Source organism: Acinonyx jubatus, chromosome B3, assembly GCF_027475565.1.
Source record: "Acinonyx jubatus isolate Ajub_Pintada_27869175 chromosome B3, VMU_Ajub_asm_v1.0, whole genome shotgun sequence".
In the NCBI taxonomy this organism is placed as follows: domain Eukaryota; kingdom Metazoa; phylum Chordata; class Mammalia; order Carnivora; family Felidae; genus Acinonyx; species Acinonyx jubatus.
Genome location: NC_069386.1, coordinates 101,786,753 through 101,811,164, shown reverse-complemented (window position 1 = coordinate 101,811,164; position 24,412 = coordinate 101,786,753). Strand labels below are relative to the sequence as shown.

The following is a 24,412-nucleotide window of genomic DNA, read 5'->3' as shown; positions in this document are numbered from 1 at the left end:
ACTTATTTGCAATATTAAATGCAGCTGAGAGGGAAGATTTAGGCATTTATTAACAGCTGCAACTATATAGGAGCCAAATCAGGGCACCTGCCATTTTGGGTACGCATACGACTTTCTGCGACAGCAACACCTATAGGATCTGGGGGCATGGGTGTGAGGCAGAGCCCTGGAGACCCTAAGTCTCACATTAACTTGAACTTATCCTAAAACTCAGCCCTAAATCCATAAGCCTGCAGGTCGGATTCTTCTGCCACAGCCTTTTCAATGACGAATGTCCCCTCCCCATTCTCTCCCTGTTGTCTCTCTTTCCTTGCCTCCCCTCCTGCAGGAGTCCTTCACCACCATCTATTCCCACAACATACATGCGGGCGAGACACCCAGACACCAGGGGGAGGAGTCCGTTTGTAAAGAAACCTTGTGATACAAACAACACACAGAAGTTTCAGGGGAGACATGAGAACAAGATCTGCAGTCGAGCACATGCCTGGGAGAAAGCGCTATTACCCCTATGTGAAAAGCACAAACAGGGGGCGTCTGGGTGGCTCAGTCCGTTGGGCTTCCAACTCTTGATTTTGGCTCAGGTCGTGATCTCACCGCTCCTGAGTTCGAGCCCTGCTTCGGGCTCTGCGCTAATAGCACAGAGCCTGCTTGGGATTCTCTGTCCACAACCCCCCCCCACCCCCCCGAGCCCCTCTCTTAACACTAAAGAAATTAAACATTAAAAACAAAAGCACAAGAAGGGGAAAGTGGTTCACGTGGCAGGGGGAGAGGCTGTCCACAACAACGGGTCTAGGAAAGGGCAAGTCTCTTCTCTTCTGTAAGTATGGGTTCCATTTCACTACAAGTTTCATATCAGGCAATACTTGCTCAAGGTGCACAACTTACAGCTCAAAACGACACAGCGTGTCTCCTGACACCCTTGAGCCGCGCTCCTGGCTCCCCACCCAGAGGCTACCTCTCTGGCGAGTGCCTTCCCCAGCGCATTTTCCCCGTGGGGTGCCTCTGCTCCGAGGGTTGCGTGGAAGCCTCCGAACTGGTGGGGAAGCGCTCCAGAGGGGGACGAGGTGTCTGCGGTGGGGGGCGGGGGTCCCGACAACCAGGATTCCAGACGCGCCCCCCCCCCCCCCCCGGCAGTGCCTGGCCACGGGTCAGATCATGCACGTGGGCAGGACACCAGTGGCTGCCCAGTCCCGGTCACCCCTCAGGAGACGGCTGATTTGCGGGCAGGAGGTGGGCGCACGCCTTTCCTTTCCTTTACCTTATCCAAACAGGGAACGCTGTTGCCTGTTAGTTTCATTACGCTGTGCTCCGCCCCCTCCCCCCAGCTTTCCCTTCAGGTTACAGGGCTTGTGGCAGGTGTCTGTTTATGTATGTCATGTTGTTGTTCTTTGGGGTCCAAATACGTGCATCTGAGGCCGAAGACTGTTTGCTTTGTAACCTAAGTGGGCCTGCCAAACAACCCTCTGCCTCGATCGTGGAAAGTCGCCCTATTCGGCATTTACACACGACAAATTTGTGCCAGTTATCGCAGGTATTGAGAACGGGAGACAAGAAGAGACAGGGAACCTGAGTAATCCTTTGGCAGGTCTGAGTGTGACACAAGATTCTGTTCCTTCTTAGCCATTCTGTGCCTCGTTCCTGATAATTTTGGGGTCTGCTCTGTCTCTTGCTATGAGAATTAGCATCAGCAGCTTTCAGAATGACTTGCCAGTTAACCCCTCCAGAAATCTTAAGACATTATTCTTTTCTTTTCCAAATTTCCCATCCCTAAGCCTTCTAATTCTCCTTCAAATTTCCATCTGTAAAGTTAATACAATCCAATAAGAAAATAATGTGCTCTTGAGACGTTGACATGCTCAGAGCCATTTTATCCTGCCCTAAAGCCTGGAAAGTTTGAATTTTCCTTAGGATAAAAAAGTAAGAAATAATAGAATAATTCACTGTACTGTAACAATTAAATCCAGCAATTTAACATTGCGCATTGGTAAATATAATGCTCGTAACAACCAAAAGTCTCCCATGTATTGACAGACAAAAACAAAGTTATAAATCTAAACCTCCTATTCCGAACCACATTCCTAAATGTAAATAAGCATCCAAGCATGTTGCTACATATCTTTACAGAAGCAATTACAAACAAGCCTTATCAGTCGCTAAGTCACCAATGCACACAACGCTTATCTGCTATGCCCTCTACTGGATAGAGTACACAAGACAAGTCGCATTATTTCCAATTAATTTTTGGCATGATCACACTGCATCTGCTTTAGGAATGCAAGGCGTGAAATTTATAGTAGCAGGTTTAATATTCCAACCAGCCAAAATTATTTCGCTACAAGGACTTACCTTTGGTGGAATATTTGGGGTTGGATTTTTTTTTTTAAATACATAGATTGCTTCTCCCCTTCTTGCAACCCACTGTCCAAACTCTCAAGCTGTCACCAAACTCAGTACGTGGCAGGAATAATTTCATGCTGAGTAAAATGTGTTTAATTTCACATCCTGTAAGAATAATTACTTAGCATAATGCCACTTAAAATGTATTTCTATCTGCAAATGCTAATGAAGCTACAAAAACCTGAATCATCTTCGGAAAGAATTAGGGTATTAAGGGGGCTTCTCCTTCACTCCCTCTTCTGTAGTGACTGCCTGAAGAGAGAAACCGGGACCACAGGAATAATCCGAGACTAGATCCTGCTGTCTTTAAACTGGGTGTGAGTCCAGTGGCTTTCGGGGAATTTAATCCCACAGACCTCTGCTGAGCCTCCCTAAGATGCTGGAAACAGAGCCAAAGGCTCCCTGGAGATACCCAGTCCTCACCCAGGTCCCACTGGATAGGCACCAGCAGGTAGCTGAGGCCCAGCGCCAACAAGGACCACCTACCCTGATGGCAGGGCTGGGGGCAGGCCTGTGGCCTTTGGCCTTAAGGAACTTGTCTCTTGATCATTGGTGTGCCCAAGAAGTGTAGACCACTGTTCTAACTACTGCTCATCTTGAGGCTGAAAGCGGTCAACAAAGAACGACAAGGAGCAAATGGAAATAGGAGTACTTTGCCTTTAAAGAAGTTAAAAAAAGAAAAACAAACAACCTTTTTATTTTGCAATAATTTTAGGATTACAGAAAAGTTGCAAAACTAGTTCAGGGAGCTTGGGGCGCCTGGGTGGCTCAGTCGGTTAGGCAGCTGACTCTTGACTTCGGTTCAGGTCATGATCTCACAGTTTGTGAGTTTGAGCCCCAAGTCGGGATTCTCTGTCTCTCCTTCTCTCTCTGTCCCTCCCCTGCTGGTGCGCGCGCGCGCTCTCTCTCAAAATAAATAAACTTAAAAAAAAAATAGTGCAGGAAGCTCTTGAATACCCTTCACCCAGCTTCACCTAATAGAAGATCTTACTGACCACAGTACAATGATCAAGACCTAGAAACTGTTAGTACAATGCTGTTAACTACACTACAGACTTCAATGCGAATTTCACCGATGTTTCCACTAATATCTTTCTTCGGTTCTAGGACCCGAGCCAGGATCCCACATTGCCTTTAGTTGTCATATCTCCTCAGTCTCCTTTAATCTGAGACACTCTGTCCTTCCTTGCCTTTCATGACTTTGATACTTTTGAAGAGTATTGGTGGAGTGTCCCTCAGTCTGGTTTTGTGTGATGTTTTCTCACAGTGAAACTGTGGTCACACATCCTGGGCGAGAGTACGACAGAAGTGCTGATTCCTTCTCACTGCTCTGTAGAAGTGGGACCCGCTCCCTTCCTGCGGGGAAGGTCAAGGAGGCAGTGTGTGGAGGGCCTCAAGGAGTCGGTGCACCTCTAGAACCTGAGTGGTGAGTCTCAGGAGAGTTAGGCACTGAGCCTAAGAGCACCTGACAGGCTTCTCTTACCCGCCTCTTCCTTTCTCTGTTACTATGAATGGTGATGGGAGATGTGAGAACATTTCCTTGCTATAGGAAGGCAGCACCAGTGTTTTTAAGTAATCTCTACGCCCAGTGTGGGCCTTGAACCCACAGAGATCAAGAGTCGGATGCTCTACTGACTGTGAGCCAGCCAGACACCCCACCACTAGTGTTCATTTAATCCGGTGCTGATGAGATCTGCAGAAGGACAAGGGGCAGCCAGGGAAGGCAGAGTATGGTGGGTGGTGGCAGGAAAAAGTGGTGTGGGAAGAGGACCACATGGCGGTGGGTCCAGTGCCCCCTTTTGTGGACTCAGCAGGGCTCTAGATAACCTGAGAATGAGATGCAGACATCTCCGTGGGTGGGAACTTGTTCATTTGTATGGAGGGAGTGGTGGTATAGTTTCCAATCAGCATTTGTAACAGTGAAAAAACAGGTTTGATATCCTCAGCAGGGGTTAAAGAGTAGTAGTGGTGGCAAAAAATGACCTTTGGGCAGATTTTTAAGACTCGCACTTTGGCTTTCTCCCCCTCTGGAAATGGAAGCTCCACAGGGGACAGGCCCTTGTCTGTCTGGTCCCCCTCTCCCTCTGAAAACCTAGTACATGGGCCTGGCACCTTGTAGGAACTCAAAAAATGTGTTTCCTTTTTGTTAAATATTTATTTCCTTTTTGTTAAGTATTTATTTGTTTATTTACTTTGAGAGAGAACGCATGAATGGGGTAGAGGCAGAAAGAGAGGGAGAAAAGAATTCCGAACAGGCTCTGAGCTGATAGCACAGAGCCTGATGTGGGGCTTGAACTTATGGACTGCGAGGTCGTGACCTCAGCTGAGATCAAGAGTCGAATGCTTCACCGACTGAGCCACCCAGGCACCCCCCAAAATGTTTTTTGTATTAAATGAATTCATTCATTCATTCATTCATTCATTCATTCGAAGGAGAGAGAGAGCAGTGTGAGCCAGGGAGAGGGGCAGAGAGAGTGAATCTTAAGCAGGCTCCACACTCAGCCAGGAGCCCAACTTGGGGCTCAATCCCATGACCCTGGGATCATGACCTGAGGCAAAATCAAGAGTCGGACGCCTAACTGACTGTGTCACCCAGGCGCCCCAAGTGAATTAAAAAAAAATAAGCGAGTGGATGTAGTACTCAGGCACTCCGGTCATCCCCACTGGGAAATCTATGACTTTGTCCCAAGCATGGTTTTGAAAGCCTAGCACAGGTCCTGAGATGAGGACTCCAAGCTTTCTGCCCCATGTCAGTCCTCTAAGTGCTGTGAGAAGCTGTGTTGGGAGGAGACTACTCTTTGAGAGGTCTCTGGGACCGACAGACTCCACATTGTTTGGGGGAAGGTAGAAACACATCAAATGTATAGATGGCAACATCTAAGTTTGGAGATGGAAGGCAAATGGTAGTAGTTGAAGCTTCTTTCCTGGTGGACCATGCTCTGGGGAAGCCAGTAGGAAGAGGGAAGGACCATTGTGGCACTGGGCTCACACGGGATGGATCACACTTGTGTGTGTGCGCACACACGTTCACATTGAGACGTTTCCCTTATCGATGAGACTGATTTCATTTCTTCATCTGCTCAGTGTTTCTTGGTTACTTTCTTTTAATTTCCAGTCTTCCATATAAGTTAAATAGCACATTATTTATAATTATCGTTGCAATTTAAACTGAATTGTCTATTTCATGCTTTCCAGATGCATATTTAGGGAGGACTTTTTTAAAAATTTCTTTTTAATGTTTATTCTTGAGAGAGAGGCAGAGCATGAGCGGGGGAGGGGCAGAGAGAGAGAGAGAGAGACAGATAGAGAGAGATACAGAATCCGAAGCAGGCTCCAGGCTCTGAGCTGTCAGCACAGAGCCCGACGGGGGCTCGAACTCACGAACTGCAAGATCATGACCTGAGCTGAAGTTGGATGCTTAACCGACTGAGGCGCCCAGTGCCCCTAGCGAGGACTTTTTCAAACATACAAGAGAGAAGCAAAGCAGAAGGAGGCTCGTTACTCATTTTACTCAGGTGTATAAAATGGATGAGAGCTGGTGTTACCAGCATGTTAATGAAAGCAACTGGCATTGTGAATAGTTGCTACGTGCCAGGTACTCTTCAAAGCACTTTATACATATCGACCCACTTCATCCTTGCAGACATATCATCAGGTGAATCTGTTACATCACCCACTGTACAGGGTGTATATACCCACTGTATATACCCACTGTATATATCCCCACTGTACGGAAAAGGAAATTAAGGCACAGAGACACTTGCTCCAAGCCATCCAGCTAATGAATGGCAGAGCTGGGAGTCCAGCTCTGAACATGGTACTGTCCAGTGCTTCTAGTGCAACCCAGAAAAGGCCTGTGCTTTCTGGAACAGCCTGTAACCCGGGAAAGTGAATGGAAGACTTGGGAAGGACTCCGTTTCTACTCTCTGCTCTTTCAGGGACAAAATGAGCCCAGCAGGCACACATCCTTACGTGTGCTTCTTCGTGCAGGCAGTCAGGACTCAAGCCACCCTTCCCTCACTGGGAGGCCGTGGGGCATTCCTGCAGGAGACTAAGTGCGGTTACGGGGACCTTCAGGGATGAGACGAGGGTTTTTGTGAAGGTATTTATCTAATCCTGTGACAATCCTGCACTCTAATAAAAAAGGAAGATAGAATCTCCATCCTTACCAAAATTTCATGAAATTGCTTTAAAGCAAAGTTCTGGTTTTGTCTGATTCTTGTATAGGTCACACATTTTGCTTTTTTCACAAGTTACCTTGTATTAGCTCATAGTATTCAACAGATTTAGGTTCTGTGGATCAACTCACTGTTCAGAACGCACACGCAAAAGGAGAAAAGTAAGGTCACATAAATGCTAACCCTGTGAAATAGGTCGCCTTTGTCAAACGCCCAGGGGGCACGCAGCATGGTTCGTGTGGTCTCTTGTCTCATGGGTTACACCAAACTTCCTCGCCTCCCAAAGAGGAAGGGCCAAACTACTTTCAACTCTCACAACTCAGTGCAGGAAATTTAGGTGATTTCAGATCACTGAAGCCATTCAGTGGATACTAATTGGAATTAGTTGTTTTGTCAACAACAGTCATAGTTATTGACATGACTATTACTATTGTTATAGAGTTTTACAAATCATATATAGTCAAGAGCCAAATTTGGAAGAAATCACCATTACCTAAACACTGAATTGGTAACGTTCACAATTAGAAAACGAGACCTTTAGGTCTTCAAAGAGGAATCTGCCTTTCTGGACACTTAAAAATATATATATATTTTTTAATTTTTTTTTTTCAAAGTTTATTTTTCGGACAGAGAGAGACAGAGCATGAATGGGGGAGGGGCAGAGAGAGAGGGAGACACAGAATTGGAAACAGGCTCCAGGCTCTGAGCCATCAGCCCAGAGCCCGACGCGGGGCTCGAACTCACAGACCGCGAGATTGTGACCTGGCTGAAGTCGGACGCTTAACCGACTGTGCCACCCAGGCGCCCCCACTTAAAAATATTCAATAGAGTGGCTGAACCAAACAGGATAGTCATGGACACTGGCTCCCGATGGCCTTGGTTTCTAGGGAGAAGAGTCTGATTCGCAATCAGTGAACATTCCAGGGGAGCTGGGACATATTTCCTTCTGTAACACACAGAAATATTATTATGTTTTGAATCCTGCTTCGGAGGGGTAAGGAATATATAGATTAATGCGACATTTTTTCAATTGGAGTTTCCAGTAGCTGATTCAGCTGGAAGGTTAATTTATGCTAACAACTTCCAAGATTTTAAAGCGACTTTTTCTTAACACACGAAAACCTTTTCATTTGGGTGTATGTTCCTAAGTCCAGAATGGGTAAGGAAATCCTCTGTCAGAGACCAGGGATACAACTGACTCTGTCTAAAAGGGAAGGGGAAGAAAAGAAATTACATCTCAGAGGTCTGGAGAAGGGGAAGAAAGGAACTCAGCAGATGGCTTTTAAACCGTGTCCTACAACACAGTTCTCGGTTTTACACACCATTGGCCTCTAGAAAAGTTTATCGTAATTTTAATAGGGCCACATCATTTGGGGACTTTAATGTGACACACAGTTGACAGCGGAATGCAGCGGTTTTAGTGGACTGTGATGGAAAAGGGGAAAGTACACCAGATTGAGCGCAAAAGCTCATGTTCTCGTCCCAGCACTGCCATGACCTAGCTGTGTGATATAAAGCAAGTCTCTTAGTGCAGGCGTCACTTTTCTCATTCATTAAACTAGATTACTTGTGCTAGTTATACTAGATGATCCCTTATTAGCTTTTTGGCATTAACGGTCAATGAAGTTGGGTAAATTCTCCACGGCCAGTGGCTCTCCAATTTATTCTTTACTGTGATCCACAACGAGAAGTACCTTTTCTATTATGACCCAGTTCACATACATGTATAGGTTTATATATAAAGGTCTTATACACACACGCACACGGATATATAGTATGATATATGTGTTATACGTGTAACCATATACACATGTATAGGAAATGAAACTGAAAGTTTCATCAAAGAATACCCTTGTCCCCTCAGATGCATCTTGATATTTTTATTCTATTTCATGAAGAAAGAGATGGTCAATTTCCACTAACTTGACTTCATGACCCAGGATGACAATCACCATGACTAGGCACAGTCCTGCACTGTGAGGAACAGCCTCAAGGCGAATGTAAGGTGACCGCGTAGGCTAGTGGTGAGAATGCTGACCACTGAAAGGAAAATATAAAAACAGTGTAGATACCAGTCCACATATTGAAGGAATGTATTCTAATTTTAGTAAAAAAAAGTTGTGACACACTAAATAAAAACAACCACTAAGTACAAGTACTCTCCATCAGTGAACTTTCCCGTTTTTTAAGTAATTAAAAAAAAATTTTTTTTAATGTTTATTTTTGAGAGGGTGGGGGAGGGGCAGAGAGAGGGAGACACAGAATCTGAAGCAGGCTCCAGGCTCTGAGCTGTCAGCACAGAGCCCGACGCGGGGCTTGAACTCACAGACTGTGAGATCATGACCTGAGCTGAAGTTGGACGCTTAACCGACTGAGCCACCCCAGGCACCCCTTAGGTATTTTTTTTTAAGTTTACTTATTTATTTCTTTTGAGAGAGAGCAAGTACATGCGGGGGAGGGCTGAGAGAGAGAGAGAGAGAGAGAGAGAGAGAGAGAGAGAGAGAGTCAGAGAGAGAGAGAGATTGAGAGAGGACCCCAAGCAGGCTCCACACTAACAGCGCAGAGCCCGATGTGGAGCTCAAACTCACGAACCGTGAGATCATGACCTGAGCCGAAAACAAGAGTGTGACGCTTAACCGACTGAGCCACCCAGAGCGCCCTGAACTTTCTTGTTTTTAAGTGATGCATAATTGAACTTTCGGTTTTCAATCTTTTTTTCCCCAATTATTTATTTTTTTATTTGAGAGAGAGAGAAAAAGAGAGAGAGCGAGCTCAAGCAGGGGAGAGGGGCAGAGGGAAGAGTGAGAGAGAATCCCAAGCAGGCTCCGCACTGTCAGCAAGGAGCCCAGCACGGGGCTCAATCTCAACAACAGTGAGATCATGACCTGAGCTGAATCAAGAGTCGGCAGCTTAACTGACTGAGCCACCCAAACGTCCCTTCGTTCTTTTATAGACAAAACTTCTTGAAACTTTCTCTCACCTGTTAGACTGGTTAACTCTTAAATCAAAGGAAACCTAGTGCTTTGGTCAATGAATCATCTTCCATTTATAAACAATTCCTTTTAGCGTTTTCCATAGCTTTTGCTAGAGTATTTTACAAGAGCCCTTGTTTCTTATATATTAACTTTTAAAAGCACTGTTAATAAAAATACAATAATATAATGCTTCCCTTCTATTTTCGGAACCTATTTTGAGGGAGGATACCATAAGAAGATTCCAGTCCTTGTGTCTTTTACCCTGTCTTCACATCCTAGATCACCCTCTGTTGGAGTTTTTGAGTTCACGTCTTGGCATGCCAGGGTATCATTGGGATTTCTGTCACGATGCTCATGAATCTAGGGTACCAGGTGACACCTGTAGGTCCCATCACACCATAAGCCAATGATGAGAAAACTGGGTCTCATTTCCCAAGCAGCGTTCCCCTTTTGGCTTTCATCGCTCACACTTTCCCATACGAGCAACCCCCACAGGTATTAAGGGTATTTTCAGTGGTTCAACCACCTAGGGAATATTTCATTTAGGTGAGAAAAATCTCAAAATGTCTTCTTTTTTAGAAGGTTACATGCAAAACAACCCCTTTTAAGGTAACACTTCTAAACACAAGGTGATTACGGTGTGCATATTTTTAAAAACAGGATATAATGTCCATTTATTAGCTTATAATCTGTACATAATACAAAAATAACTGATTGATATAAAGATTACACTACATCTCTTGTACTTCTTTCGCCTGATACTACTTACACAGATTTACAACAAATTATAAACAACGGAAATTATGAAAGGGTTAAATCTCAGATTTCGATTTCTATTGATTATTACGATGTTATTTAACACTGTCCTCCCCTAATGGCAAGTAAGTACAGGACTGGAGAATACCGGGCCGCTCCAGAAGCTGGATCACTGGGATGGACACCATCCTCTGTGTTCCATCCGTCTTGTGAAACTTTCTCAACCTTATCAACTCAACTTTTCTAACATCATCACAGTACCTATGTTATTGAAAATTAACCCCAACCATTCATGCTTTGGATCTGCACAAAAGATCCAGATAACTCCATGTATAGGTCAGTAATTGTAGGCTTCCTGTCTATAGTTTTAGCACCCCTCCCCCTGCCGTTTTTCTTTTTGCAATATGATATAAGCTAACCTTCCCAGTACATATAATTTCCACCAGATATACATTACATTGTTGAAGAGCAATCAGAATTTTTTCCAGAAGAATCCCTTTCTCAAGATATATTCCTATTAGTTTGCTTTCCTATATCCAGGTAAGCACATTGTGTTATTCCTGAGGCTTTTTTTTTTTATACCATCCTATGCTGATCCAAATCAAACAGACCTTTAGAGGGTACTGACAATGACGTCTTCATTAAATATGATCGCTGCTAAAGCTTTAGCTCCGTGTTTGCTCTGTAATGCTGTGCCAAGATATGGCCTTTAGATGTTCCCAGAATCCCTGGAAACGTGACTTATTTGTTTGTGAGCACAAGCTTTAGAGTGATTTTTGCAGCCACAACAAAATATGAGGATGAATCTTTCACTGGGCTGGAAATTTTGTCTTTACCCAACCACTGGGCTTGGAGCCACTTAGAAGAAGAGGACTACTCTACATTGGTGCAACTGTAAAACATAGCAGCATTAAAACAGAGCAAAAGAATTTGCTCTAACAGCGAATTCTCATTTCTTCTGAATATTAAAAGTATTAATATTTCTAAATTCCAATGGCTATTGGTGGGAACTGTAAGGAAGGCCTCACATTGTTTAACTTTTAAAATACAAATTTAAAAAGCCGGTCTTCATATCCTAGCCTGATGACTTAAAGAAATCAGCAGAGTATCAAAAAATAACCCTAACACTCAAAATGGGCTTTGTTTAGGTATCATAAAGGCTAAGTCAACATAGTGGTTCTACCCTAGGAAGATGGCCAGAGATAACATTTCACAATTTCTACTAGAAGATCTCAAGAAAGCATACTAGTAATTGATGCCCTTCCAGTTTGGCTTTATTTTGAGTAATAGGACAAAAGCACTTAAAAAAAAAAAAAATGAGACCTCTGAAGAAAGCAAAGGAAAGAGGAAAGTCAAAAGTAAGAACCAAGCACAGCTCCCATCAGCGGGAATGCGGCTGGGGGGCTTTGTCAGAGGGCTCGGAGCCACAGTCCCCTTCCCTGCTTGCCTCCCGTGTGCGCCAGCCTCCGCGCCAGGCAGGAGGGCACGGCAGCGCGAGGAGAGGCAGACAGTTTTGCCGGCTCCCACTTGCTCTTCAGGCCAAAGTCCGGGCAGAAGTTGGCCTTGTGGGGTTCCTGTCGCCCTGCCAACCCGTGGCACTCCAGGGACATTGCTAGGAGAATCCTGGCCAAATCCTGCATGAGAAGTCACCTCCTTCACATTGTCTTCCATGTCGGGGGGTTAGACTAAAAGAGACCCCTTCTGTCAGGTGTTATGGTGTTTGTGCACCAGCCGGGGAAAAGTATGAGAGAGAAAAAGAAAGCAACTTGTTTAACCTCGCACAAGAGAAAGGAGAGAATTCTTCAAAATAGTTGATCTGGGAATGAAGCCCAACCTCCCCAAATCTCGGTTCAGTTTGCTATTTTTTCATTTACTGTTGGTTTTTAACAATTTAAATAATTATCACCCTATCTACTTGGGGCCATCATATCATTGCTTTCTCAAAGAGAGAGTGGTCCAAAGCCATTGTTGCCCAAGTACCGTCCAGAATAAATCTATGCACCATTTGACAGCAGTCAGCACACAAAGCATATTCAGACGTATATATGTAGCACCACAGTACAGACACAAATAAGCACATCTTCTCGAAGAGACTTTTATTTGCCGTTCTTAAGGCCATGAACAGGAAATACTACTTTGAATGAGGTTCTTCTGACACCACGTGTATATAGATGCCCAAATGCATTTTCACATCCACCTGTATAGAGATATTCAGAAGCAAACACAATCATCTCACACATGCACGCGATCTCTTTGCTGAACCAATAAAAACAATGCACGTCCAGGAAATGTTTATTCGAATTTTATTGTACCTTTCGTAAGCAAAGTGGAAATCATAATCTCACATGATTTCTTTCAAATGGATAAACTTAGACAATTTATCAATGCCTCCTTAAATTTTTACACCACACTGAACTCCAACAGGTTTTTGTTTTAAGGTAAACCAGGTTTTCGGTTCTTCCCCGTGGAGAAGTTACTTTCAAGTCAGTGAAAGTTCTTGGCCCATGATTAAAAGTCTTTGCCAATTAGCACTCAACAACTCCAATTCATTTTTTTCTGGTTCAAGATGAGTAGGAGCCTAATAAGGCTGTGATAAAAGGGCAAAAGGCACTGAGAGCCAAAAGCGGATTAATGAGCTCCTCCGTTTATTTGTCTTCCTAACAGCTGAACTGTTACAACTATTGACACTCTTCAAAAGGTTCCGCTCTGAACCCTGTCCAGGCACTGCAGGCTCCAATGGACATCTTCAAATCCAGAGAATGGCGGGGCAAGAGCTTCCCCTGTGTGATGCCAAAACCAACAAAGCCCCATGGATCAGGTAATGAAACTTCAGCTTTTCCCCCTTTGAGATTTATTTACTGGCAGCTGACAAGGGGCAAATTCAGCTCGAATTGTGCAGTCAAGGCCCTGTCAAGCTTTGAGAGGCACCCTTGTCTTGAAGCACCTTCATGACTGGCATTTCACTCAAAAGCCCTCGGCGCTGGTCCTTAACAGCTTATGACATCACAAAGGACACTCCAGACAGATGCCTACATGGCATCCTGCAGCATTTTAAAAGAGAATTAGTGGTTTTAATTATGGTCGTAGTATGAAAGGGAACCATGCAAGCTCCACAGGAGACCTTTGATCAGACCCTTTTGCTAGTACAATGCCACGGAACTGTGACTATTCCTGGTAAGGGGCCTTTTCTTGCTGAATGACTCACCAGTGATCTTTGAATGCAGACAAGCTTCTAGCCCTCCCTCTTCATTAGTGAGCATTTCTATACAGGGGCCTATATAGCGCTTGGAGTCTAGGAGCTATACAATTGGGGGGAAAAGAATCCCTACAGATTCTGGCCTCTACTTAGGAAGTGCTGAAGGACTCGGAGTGACTTTATTCATTAAAACAGGTTGCTATTAATTAACTGTCATAATAAAATAAAGAACTATTATTTGCATTTCTTACTATGTTCTCTTTAGTAATATGTATAAAAGATGCTTGTAACAGAAATGAATTTATTGAACAACTTCCCCCATCCCCCCCCACCGCCCCCAATCCCCGCCTTTTTTTTTTTTTTTTTTTTTTTTTTTTGCATTTTGGCCGCAGGAGCTTACTAATTATTGGGCCCGGATTTATGAATCCAAATAGAAGTAAAACATAAATATAAAATTAAGCAAGGAACTACAACATTCTTTTTATTTGCCACTTTATGCAACTGAGAGAAAGCAAACAACAGCTTAGCTTTATTTTTTGATGATTTCAGAGAATCATCAAAGACAATAAAACCCCAACTTTTTTCAAAATATCACTGGGTTGGTGTTTAGCTTGAAGTGTGAGATTATGTAATAACCAGAGCTACTCAAAAAAAAAAAAAAGTATTTTAACTTGAAGAAGAGCAAGATTCACTCTCAAAAAAAAAAAATCGCTTTTTGGGAAACAGAAAATGTGTCTTTGGTCTGGTATGAATGTTTCAAGAATTTAACCTCAGAACGGATCCCAGTAAAAGGGCCCTTAAAAAGATCCGCAATCGATATTTAAAGTATATGAAAATAACCTATTCTCTGCTAGCATCCAATCAAGCAAAGTCATTAGGTGAAAGACGGAGGAAGTAGGAAGGTTTTTCTGAAAGATTCTCACTGAAATGCTAATTTGGTAACACTGGATAAACAGAATTTGCATAGGGAGCACATGGCAGTAAGGAGCACAGTATACTGAACAGTATACTGCCCTACCACGTTGCTGATATCTGGGAGCTGACTCGGTCTTTGAGTTTTGTGTACAACTTCTTTTCTTGGAGGAAAAACTTTTGGACTTTGGAATTTTGGAAGCGGGAGGATGAGCAGGTTTTTCACATTCTGCTGCCTCAGACATTTTTCTTATTCCTCAGACTCTGCAGTTCTTTTCTCAGGTGCTTTAGAGCAACTAAAATATCAGGCAGCTGTGGATCATTCCGTGCTTTCTGAGTGTAGAGACGGAAATGTCTGATGGTTTCTGATAACAAGACTTCAGGGTCTGAGTCTCCTGCCCGAAGGCGTAACATCCGCTCACAGGCGATGGCATAGTTCTTGTGCCAGTTCACCGGGTGCTCCTTTCGTAAATAGACAATCTCCTTATAGAGCTGAAAAACGGCAAAAATGTTGGTATTCCATTGTTATCCCTTGACTTTTTTTTCAAAAACCGAAAAACACAGAGGAATTAATAACACAAGGAAAAAAAAATCCAAGCGGCCGATAGTCAAAATCTAATCATTGCTAGGCCATGCAGAAAATGCAAGAATGTTACTGTAATTATGACAGTGGCAGGAGGCAAATGTACTTCATCTAAAACTGCTTCTGGGGTTTTCGGATGTGCAGAGGGAACCTAAGACACACGGTGTCAGGACATAATGCTCTTCCTCCAGAAAGATGTTCTGGGAAAGGGATTTAGTTCTAATTCATGGAAAGCTATTTACTCAACAGGCAGAAAGGTTGAAACTCTAAATTTAGCTGTTAGAGGAAAAAAAATAGCTTTCTTTAGAAAACTGCATGGAAAAAGAACTTGAAGGAATTTAAATTTTGACCCTCATTTTCACATAGATTTCTCTCTACATTAAAAACAACAGTAATAACAATAGCAACAATAAAACAGCTCAAACAAATCTGTCATCGAATAGGCTGGGCGTAACAGAATTTAAGAGATGTCCTCACGGCGAGATGCTCTTTGGAGCACCCTATAATTATAATTTTAATAGTTAACACTTTGCCCACAGGAATCAGGAATTTTGTTTTTCCAACATCAGAGATAGCATTAATCGGACAGAGCTGGAATCTTTGGTATTGAGTTTTCCAGGGAGAAACATCAAAATTCAACAAATGAAAGACACAAATCTGCACAACGGGATATTAGACTTGCTTATTTGGAAATTTCACAGCCTTCCTGAGGGCTGTCAGATTGGACTCGGATGTACAGGAACTTGAGGTCAGCAGCAGACTCAACGCGCAGAACAAGCAATGATGCTTTTCTACAGGGACAAGGGCTTTTGCAGTTAGAACTGTATTCATCACATCATTCAGCTGAAAGGAACCCAACAGATCATCTATTGGCCTGACTTCTACTCCAGGGCAGATAAATGCATATGTCATCTTGGTATTTACTAACCTTTAGTCTCCAAGCTGGCCTTCTTTTTTTTTTTTTTTTTAAGTTTATTATTTTGAGAGGGAGAGAGAGTGAGAGTGAGGGAGGGGCAGAGAGAGGGAGAGAGAGAAGCCTAAAGTCTCCGTGCCGTCAGTGCAAAGCCTGGCTCATAGCTCAAACTCACCAACCGTGAGGTCATGACCTGAGCTGGTATCAAGTCGGATGCTTAACGGACTGAGCCACCCAGGTGCCCCCAAGCTGGCTTTTAAAGCAGTTGGCCCATGCGCTTCTTTCACTCCGTAACAAAGGAAATGGTCACCTCGCACTTGCATGTACGTGGAAACTGTGACGCTATCTTCCACTCTTCCATTCTCTTGGTCAGTTATCCAATGTTTCCCTGTCTTTCCTCAGGTTTTTTTTTCTTTTTTTTTTTCTCTGTCTGCTGCTTCTTTTTCCAAGCCTTGCTGACAGGCACAAAGCAGGCACCCAGGAACTGTTCAGAAAACGGTTCGGCTTTCAGAATCCCACCTGGGTTCTGGAGTTCAACACAGAGGCCAGCCCTTCAGTGAGCATTTCCCCAACGGCTCAAGAGGATGAGAGGCTCACTCATGACCTCCCTGTTACAGTCATTAGATAACAGAATGAACATACCACCCGTCTCTCGAACACTTTGTTACCGACGCATCGTCAACTTCTACCAGGTGGCCCGTTAAGCCACATGTGCTGTATCTTAAGAAGCCGGTCATTTCTCATCACATGGAATTACGTTTCCTCCTCTATGTGAATGTTACCGTGACATTAGTCTTAGCAGACTGTATTCTATTTAGTGGGGACACCAACTTATCGAATGCATTCCTAAAGCTAATGGGGATAGTCCCTGCTCCCCCACTACACCTGAACTTAATGTCTCCTGAACTGAAAGTTCTGCATCAGCTATTGAGTGGAATACTATACACAATGTCTTACACCTAACAAGAACGTTCTTGAAATACCAGTACTGGGGGGGTGGGTTTGTGTTGACCCATCAAGTATTTGACCTCATTTGTCTTGCAAACAAAGTCACATATCTGGAGGCATATGCAAAGAAGACACCCACGGACTTGTGTCCACTGGAAAGAGTAAAGCTTCCAGGTCCAAAGGGACAATGAATCTGTGAATTAGCTTCAGTGGTGCCCTAGCAACGGTGGCCATGGAACAGGTCACTGATGAGAATATGAAGTATCAGTAAGTCTCAGGGATTTCTCCCAACTAAATACTATTTGTTTTTCATAGAATCACAGGGTATGAGAGATGAACAGGATATGACATGACCAGGGCATGAGAGATAATTAATAAAGCTTAAAGCCCACTTCTATTTTTAGAAAAAATCGAGGCCTGGAATGCTTAACTGACTTACAGTTGACAATTAGTGGTGGAGTAGGCCTTGAACCTGGATCCTCCAAATGCCAGACAGAACTCCAGCTTGCTGCCTCCTGCAATCGATCCCTTGCTGTCCTCGAGTGGGTACCTCGGAGGGTTCTTCCTTTGTCCCTATCGACTGTCCTTCCTCGCCCACTCTCTCACTACCCTGCCCACAGTCTGTCTGGCTAGCTCGTCTGAGCTTTCAAGATGACACTCCAGTGACATCTCCGAAGACTTCCCCCTCCTTCCTCACCACCCCTCGCCAGGGGGGGTGTACTCACGTACAGTGTGCTGTTCCCACAGCACCTCTGCAAGACTGAATGTAACTGAGGACTCTATCTTCTGTCTCCCTCTCTAGCCTGCTACCTCTTTGGTAGCAGGGACAATACTTGGTCATCTCCAACACAATATTTGGCACAGACTGGGCGATCAATAAGCGCTCTGTGAGTAAATGAATAAATGAACAATGAACCCACGATCACAAAATTTAGGAGTAAAATGAGTCCTACGGATTGGACGCTGTGTGATTTTGACTTAGCTCTAAACCACTGCCCTGGTGAGTAGACCCACAGCACCTAGAGGCTGCGGAAACACCTCAGGTGCTCACATATATGGCTCCCGGGCTCTGGTCTCACTGGCCCATGCCAGGACATCTGTTTCCTACATAGTAGGCTCCAAGATGATCCTTGAAGGTGTCTGAGGAACCCAGGGCTAGAAGTCACAGAAAAGAAGGGGCTCGTTAAAACGGAGCAACAGCAAGCCTGTGCTCCACCCTCTCTTTTCCCGTCAGTGAGGACCGCCTACACAAGAGTCTGTGTGTGGCCGGGCCATCTGAAGGTTGGGTTGGCTTCAGTCAGAAGACAGGGCCACAGTCAGAAGACAGAGCCTCTTGCCAAGACCCTTTATCTTTCTCATGAAATCCCACCCAGCCAGGAACCTATACTTTCGAGTGCAGCCAGGGTCATGACTTTTGTCTAGAGGGCAAACCTGTCAGAACTTGTCTGGTGGTGACTGTTTCCTGTTCCAATGGCTTCCTATTAGTTTCCTCTGCTGTTGTAACAAATCAGCACAGACATAATGGCTTAAGACAGTATACATTTATTATCTTACCCTTCTGGAGGTCAAAATGCATAAAATTGAGGATTTTGTAAAAGCAGCAGCGCTGTGTTCTTTGAGGAGGCTCTAGAATCTGTTTCTTTGCCCTTGGTGGCTTGCAGAGGCTGCCTGCACTCCCTACCTTGTGGCCCCTTCCTCCCATCTTCCAGGCCAGCCACGTAGCGTCTTCGAATCTTTTCCTCTGACCTCTGCTTGCATCATCACGTCTCCTTCTCTCTGACCCTCCTGCCTCCTTCTTAAAAGGGCCATGTGATTATGCTGGGCCCACCTGGATAATCCAGGATAATCTCCCCACCTCAAGATCCTTAACTTAATCACATGAGCAAAGTCCCCTTTGTCATGTAAGGCCGTATATTCACAGGTTTCAGAGATTAAGACATGGACATCATTTGCCAACCACACCGGTTACTTTAGACATTATTTATGATGTACGAGTAGTTTTCCGTTTATACTGCTTTATAAAAGCCAAATGAAACTAGAAACAAAAAAGTAAAAACTCTACTGGGATACACACTCCCTCCGTTCTAATCCCCACCACCTTCCTCCCAAATATATTTATATATATAAAAATGGAACATACGTTATATGCGTGAGTGTAGAGTTGAGCCTTCACATTTGGAGGTACATTTGCTGTTTCTGCCAGGTTAAAGATGAAGAACGGGGTTTTCATCCTGGGAGTGCGGGGGTGGGTGGGAATCTTCATTAAAACCATGATGTCAAATTTCACACGTACAGCTACATCGACCAGATTTTTCCACTGATAAGGAACACACCAAACCCTTTACTGCATTGTTTGTACCTCTCCCATATTCACAGAAGTTTATTCTGAACCAACAGCAACTCCTTCTTTCCCCACTGCCAACACGCTGCATCCGCACTGCTTGCCAAAGTTTTTAGAAAAAAAGCTTAAATTCATCATCGCTATTATACATCATTTCATTCTTCCTCCAGATGCACATTACTGTCATGCAGGAGCAGCCAGGAAGGGGGAGACTTGCTGAGTTTGTCAGTACACCCCTGAAGGGACCCATCGCCACGGCTCATGCCACGTGTGACGAGTTCTTCAAAGGTAGCTGGACTCTTTGACCACATGCACTCATCCAAACTGTATTCAGCACGCCAGTTAAATCAATACCTGCCTGAATAATGACTGGCTTCCTTCTTTTAGGTGATTTCCCCCCAGCTTTCCTACATTCAGTCACAGTAAAGTGTTGTACAAACATACGGTGCGGTGCATCTTTGATCAGTTCTTCAAAGCAAGTATTTGTCCCTATAGCTAGGCTGATAACTTGAATTATGCTGTTTTCTGGCTTTTCAAAAAACACTATTGCATAAACCACAGTACATCTATTTTTGTAATTGCTATTTTGGAGCTGTATTTCTGGACACTTTTTTTAAAAGCTCTTTAAACTTATGTAAATCCTTTATATCATAACTCAATCCTCGGTGTGGAGCACAGTCCCGGGCTCAGATTGGGCACCCTTCCTTTGCCGAAGGAAGTACTTCCTATGTACTTGGTATCACCCTCTGTATACCACTTAGGACTTTCATATTAATATCCAGGCCAAAGTCTGTTAGCGTTAGAGATTTTGAATGTTTCAAAATAATGGCAGTCAACGGCATCACCACAACGTGTTCCATACAGGCACAACAGGAAAGTATAGCATCTAGGACGTTGATATTCAAATCTGCTCCCTTAGACTGTAAGCCCCTCGAGGGCAGGAAATGTGTTGTATTCATATGTGTAGCTTCCAAGCCTGGCATGGTGTCTGGTCTCTGGGAAGTATTCAGCAGGTGCTTAATTAAATTAGCACATTCCACATGGATCCAGGGCAGTATTAACTGCCCCTCAACAATTACACTCGCTTTGGTTTACTCGAGGCGGAGAGCACCGGAGCACAGCGCTGTGCCTGAGTCAGGGAGATGTGAGTTTCAGACTCCCATCACTTGCAGCAATCTGGCATTGGCCAGTAACCTCTCTACCTTCAGTGTGTTTCTTTTGTAAGATGGGGATAATAGTAACTTCTTCATAGGTTGTCATGAGGATGAAATGGGATTATTAATGTACAATGATTAGCACAACGCCTCAAACAAAATGACTGCTCATAAATGTTATTTTTATCATACCACTGACCCCCTACCCTACTGGCTGCTTCCCCGCCATATGAAAAACAGACCACAAACACGTAAGTGTAGGATAGTCACCTTGCTTGCCACATCTCTTCGTTGGCCACAGATTCCCAAGAAGATGGGTCAAACCTGCAGTTACAAGAAAGCAGTGAGAGTTTTCTGCAAGCTACGTTTATTGCTACAGGCCGGTATGGAATCCTTGTTTTATAATCTTACAAGGCAATAAAATAGGTTGGATCTTGAAGTACTGATAGGGACGGAAATAATAAACTTATCCTAGAAAAGTCTGATCCTTAGGAACTTGAAATTTTGGTAAATGTATTCTTCATCTGCATAATGAGCCCCGGTGCCTCATGGGAGCAAACGAAGGATTAGTGGGAAGAGGCTGGAGGCATCTGAGGAACCAGCTGTTCCCAAGAACTGCAAGATGGGCAACAGGGCAGGGGCGAGGCCTCGGTCACTCCATGGACACAGCTAAGAGCCAAACAGCTGTGAAGCTAGGGGATAAGCTTGAGAGAGGGGACTCGTGGCTTTGATAAAAATCACTGCTGGAGCCAGGACGCTGCTCAAAGAACAATGGCTAAACCATCTGCTGGATTTTGACTTCTCTTAATTAAATTTCTTATTATGTGTCTATTTTGATGGAATGGAAATAACGAGTGGTGTCCTGTATTTGTACTATGGTCACTGTTGGCAGAAAAGGTTATTTTCTTTCTTTTTTTTAAAGTAAGCTCAAGGTGGGGCCTGAATGCACAACCCCAAGATCAAGAACGGCACACTCTACTGATCGAGCCAGCCAGGTGCCCAGAATAGATTATTTTCTAACTTCTCACAATGGTCATGGAGTGCTTTTTTTAAAATATACATATGTAAGTTTATTTATTTATTTTGAGAGAGAGTGAGCAAGTAAGAGCGGGGGGAAGGTCAGAGAGGGGGAGAGGGAGAGACTCCCATGCAGGCTCCCCATTGTCAGCGTGAAGCCCACCATGGGGCTCGAACTCACGAACCATGAGATCATGACCTGAGCTGAAATCAAGAGTTGGACACTTAACCGACTGAGCCACCCAGGCGCCCCTACGGAGTGCTTTGATATAAACCTACTTATCATCTCTGGTTGGTGCACTGTGGACTGTTTGCACATATTGATTCAAAAAACCTTTGTAGCATTTTTCATATGATCTCGCCTGTCCTTGAATTATAAGCAATAATTTTTTTTTAATGTTTATTTATTTTTGAGACAGAGAGAGACAGAGTATGAACGGGGGAGGGTCAGAGAGAGAGGGAGACACAGAATCCGAAGCAGGCTCCAGGCTCTGAGCTGTCAGCACAGAGCCCGACGCGGGGCTCGAACTCACAGACCGTGAGATCATGACCTGAGCCGAAGTCGGACGCTTAACCGACTGAGCCACCCAGGCGCCCCTATAAATAATAATTATCTAATCTTTAAGTAATTCATAACTTAAGAAATAGGCAAGAGAAGCACATTTCTAGAGATGGTGACTCAATTTCCATATGGGTGTGAGTCAGCTCTATAGAGATGCTTCAAGGAAGACTGATCACACCCCCAAACAACATAACCAGGATAATGACAAACAACATAACCAGGATAATGACTTTTTCCTAATGAGTAGGAAAAAGTTACTCAAGGGCCAGTCTCCCCTATAGACAAGTTATGTGCTACTCCCGAAGAGAGGAAAATATGGCAAGTTCGTGCGCATAAAAACTCTCATGGGAAACAGAGTACCTTGTAAAGCTCTACTACAGTTGATGGATCTCTTCCACCTTTAGGGTGCGAGACAGAGGATGGTGGACAATATGGCGTCACAAGAGCTGGAAGCGGAAGGTGCAGGGCACCAACCTGTTGTGGTGCCCACTCAACCGCAGCCCCCCCTTCCCATCTCCCTACTGTTCTTCAAACATGAGAACAAGAAATACATGTTCTCTGTTACAATTCATGTGGGCAGCAAATAATACTAATAACTAATTTAAAAAAATCAAAACTATTCATAGGCATCTCAAAATTTAGTTTTTTAAGCACACAAAACTGCCATACTCTGATGAAAAACAGAACTGCTGTTCCTACCTTCCATATTCTTCGGTCCAGTTATAGATATTTCTTGTGAGTTTAATCCATTCCTCAGGGTTGAATACAATCTCTGAAGGAACTAATTTGTCACAAGAACCCCAAGGCCAAAGTGAATAGTTCTTTTTCCAGGTTGGGTCACCTTCATGAATTCCTATGCAAACAAATGTTTTCTTCCTATTGAAAACAGAAAAGAAAATATTTTTAACTCAAAGTTCTAAATGTTAATAAATACAACTCATAAAGGGTCATTTTTGACTCCTTGAACCTTGGTTAGCAATAAACAATTGGTAAACCTTTCGGTTTATTTAAATCTTTCCCAAATAGACCATTTAGAATTTATATTAGTGCAAAAAAAGCTGTTTGGGGAGAGCTGGGGAGAAGTTAACAGACATAAATAATAAAACCTACCTGCTCAAAACATAAGAAATCATTTGGGGACAAGCATTATTATAATGAAAGAAAGCTTCTGTGGTCCTGTTTCACATGTAAACTTAAATATTACTTGACACCTTTCTTTTTTCATTTTACAGGTGGAAATATAAGTCTTCATTTGTTTCCCTGCTTAGAAGTAGTTTCTCCTTCCTCAAATTCCCATTGCACTTTCTTCTTCTCTTTTATTGTTACTGTATTGTACTTATTGTTTGCATTCACAAATCTCCCCAAGTAGCCCAGAAGCATCCTGAGGATAGGCTCTCTATCTCTGAATTAACTCTAAACCACACATAGCAGGATGCTTAGCTAATCCACCATATTTGCTGACTAAAATCAATTAGATTGAATAAACTATAAAAAGCTTCAAATCCTGCAAAAATTAGGAATAGAAATGGTTTAAAAAGGTTGGTTTAAACTCACTATAATTGAATAGTTCTGTTCCAATTTGTGGTGTGTGACTGGGTAGCTATTACGAAATAGGAAAAAAGACGTATATTAGAAGAAATTACTTGAAAGTAATAAAAGACGCCATCAACTTTGAAACAAGATACTTCCGGCTTAGATTTTAGGTTTTTTCCCACCATCTCTGACCGCTGTGATTTGGAGGAAATTACTTAACTACCTGTGTCTAGTCTCCTCAGCTGTGAAATGGGCAAACCCGCTCAGAGCTGTTCAAGATTAAGTGGGGATCTGATACCAAAGTGCGGTTTTAAAACAGAATAAGAGTTCTGGTTTTGGGGAAGATGGAGGAAGCACGCTCCACTCTGTCTCCCCCACTGCATACTAGACTTCTTGGACAGAACGCCTGGAATCTGAGGACTCTGAAGAGTAAATGGCAGAAACAAGCACAGGGAAAGATACCGGAATTCTGAGTTCTACCAAACCTGTGGGGAGTTTACCATTTCCCCACTGCTGATACTGCCTAGCCTGGACTCAAGGGAAGCCTAATGCCAGGTGAGGACAAAAAGAGCTCCAAGAAAAGCCCCTGTTTTCAAACCCAAGAAGGAGGAAAGGGAAGGTTGGGGAGAGTAGAGGAAATCCCCTGGATCTCCCCTCCTCTCCTTCCCCAGGCACCAGGAAGTACTGTGCCAGTTACAGAGGCAACAGCACAGTGACGGCAGGGGCAACCAGCAGGTTCCTACAGTTCTGAAGGAAAGGAACACCTCTCTAATCAGAGGAGCTGTGGCTGCAAGAGCCAGGAGCAAATCCTCACTGCTCTTTACCTCTGTGCGGCCTCGGGCAGCCTGGCCCCAGACACAGACACAGTCACAGGACTTGCGTGGCAGGTGAGGGAAATTAAAGCTCCAGCTTTCCGGCCAAACAACCAGGAAAGAAGGCTCCAAAGA

At 43.8% G+C, this 24,412-nt stretch overlaps 1 protein-coding gene across 12 annotated transcripts in view; it reads right to left on the bottom strand.

Moving 5' to 3' along the window:
* The window catches only part of TMEM260 (transmembrane protein 260), an 89,357-nt gene that overhangs the window by 9,224 nt on the left and 55,721 nt on the right, over positions 1-24,412 (bottom strand). For 2 of the 12 annotated variants that reach the window (XM_027065782.2, XM_027065788.2), the window contains 4 exons: positions 22,632-22,808; positions 20,624-20,677; positions 18,999-19,089; positions 18,022-18,653 (listed from right to left, as the gene is read on the bottom strand). In XM_027065782.2, the coding sequence (XP_026921583.2) occupies positions 18,366-18,653; positions 18,999-19,089; positions 20,624-20,677; positions 22,632-22,808 (610 nt within the window). In that variant the 3' untranslated portion in view covers positions 18,022-18,365. The other 10 variants (XR_008299421.1, XR_008299422.1, XM_027065786.2 and 7 more) reach the window with 10 other exon arrangements.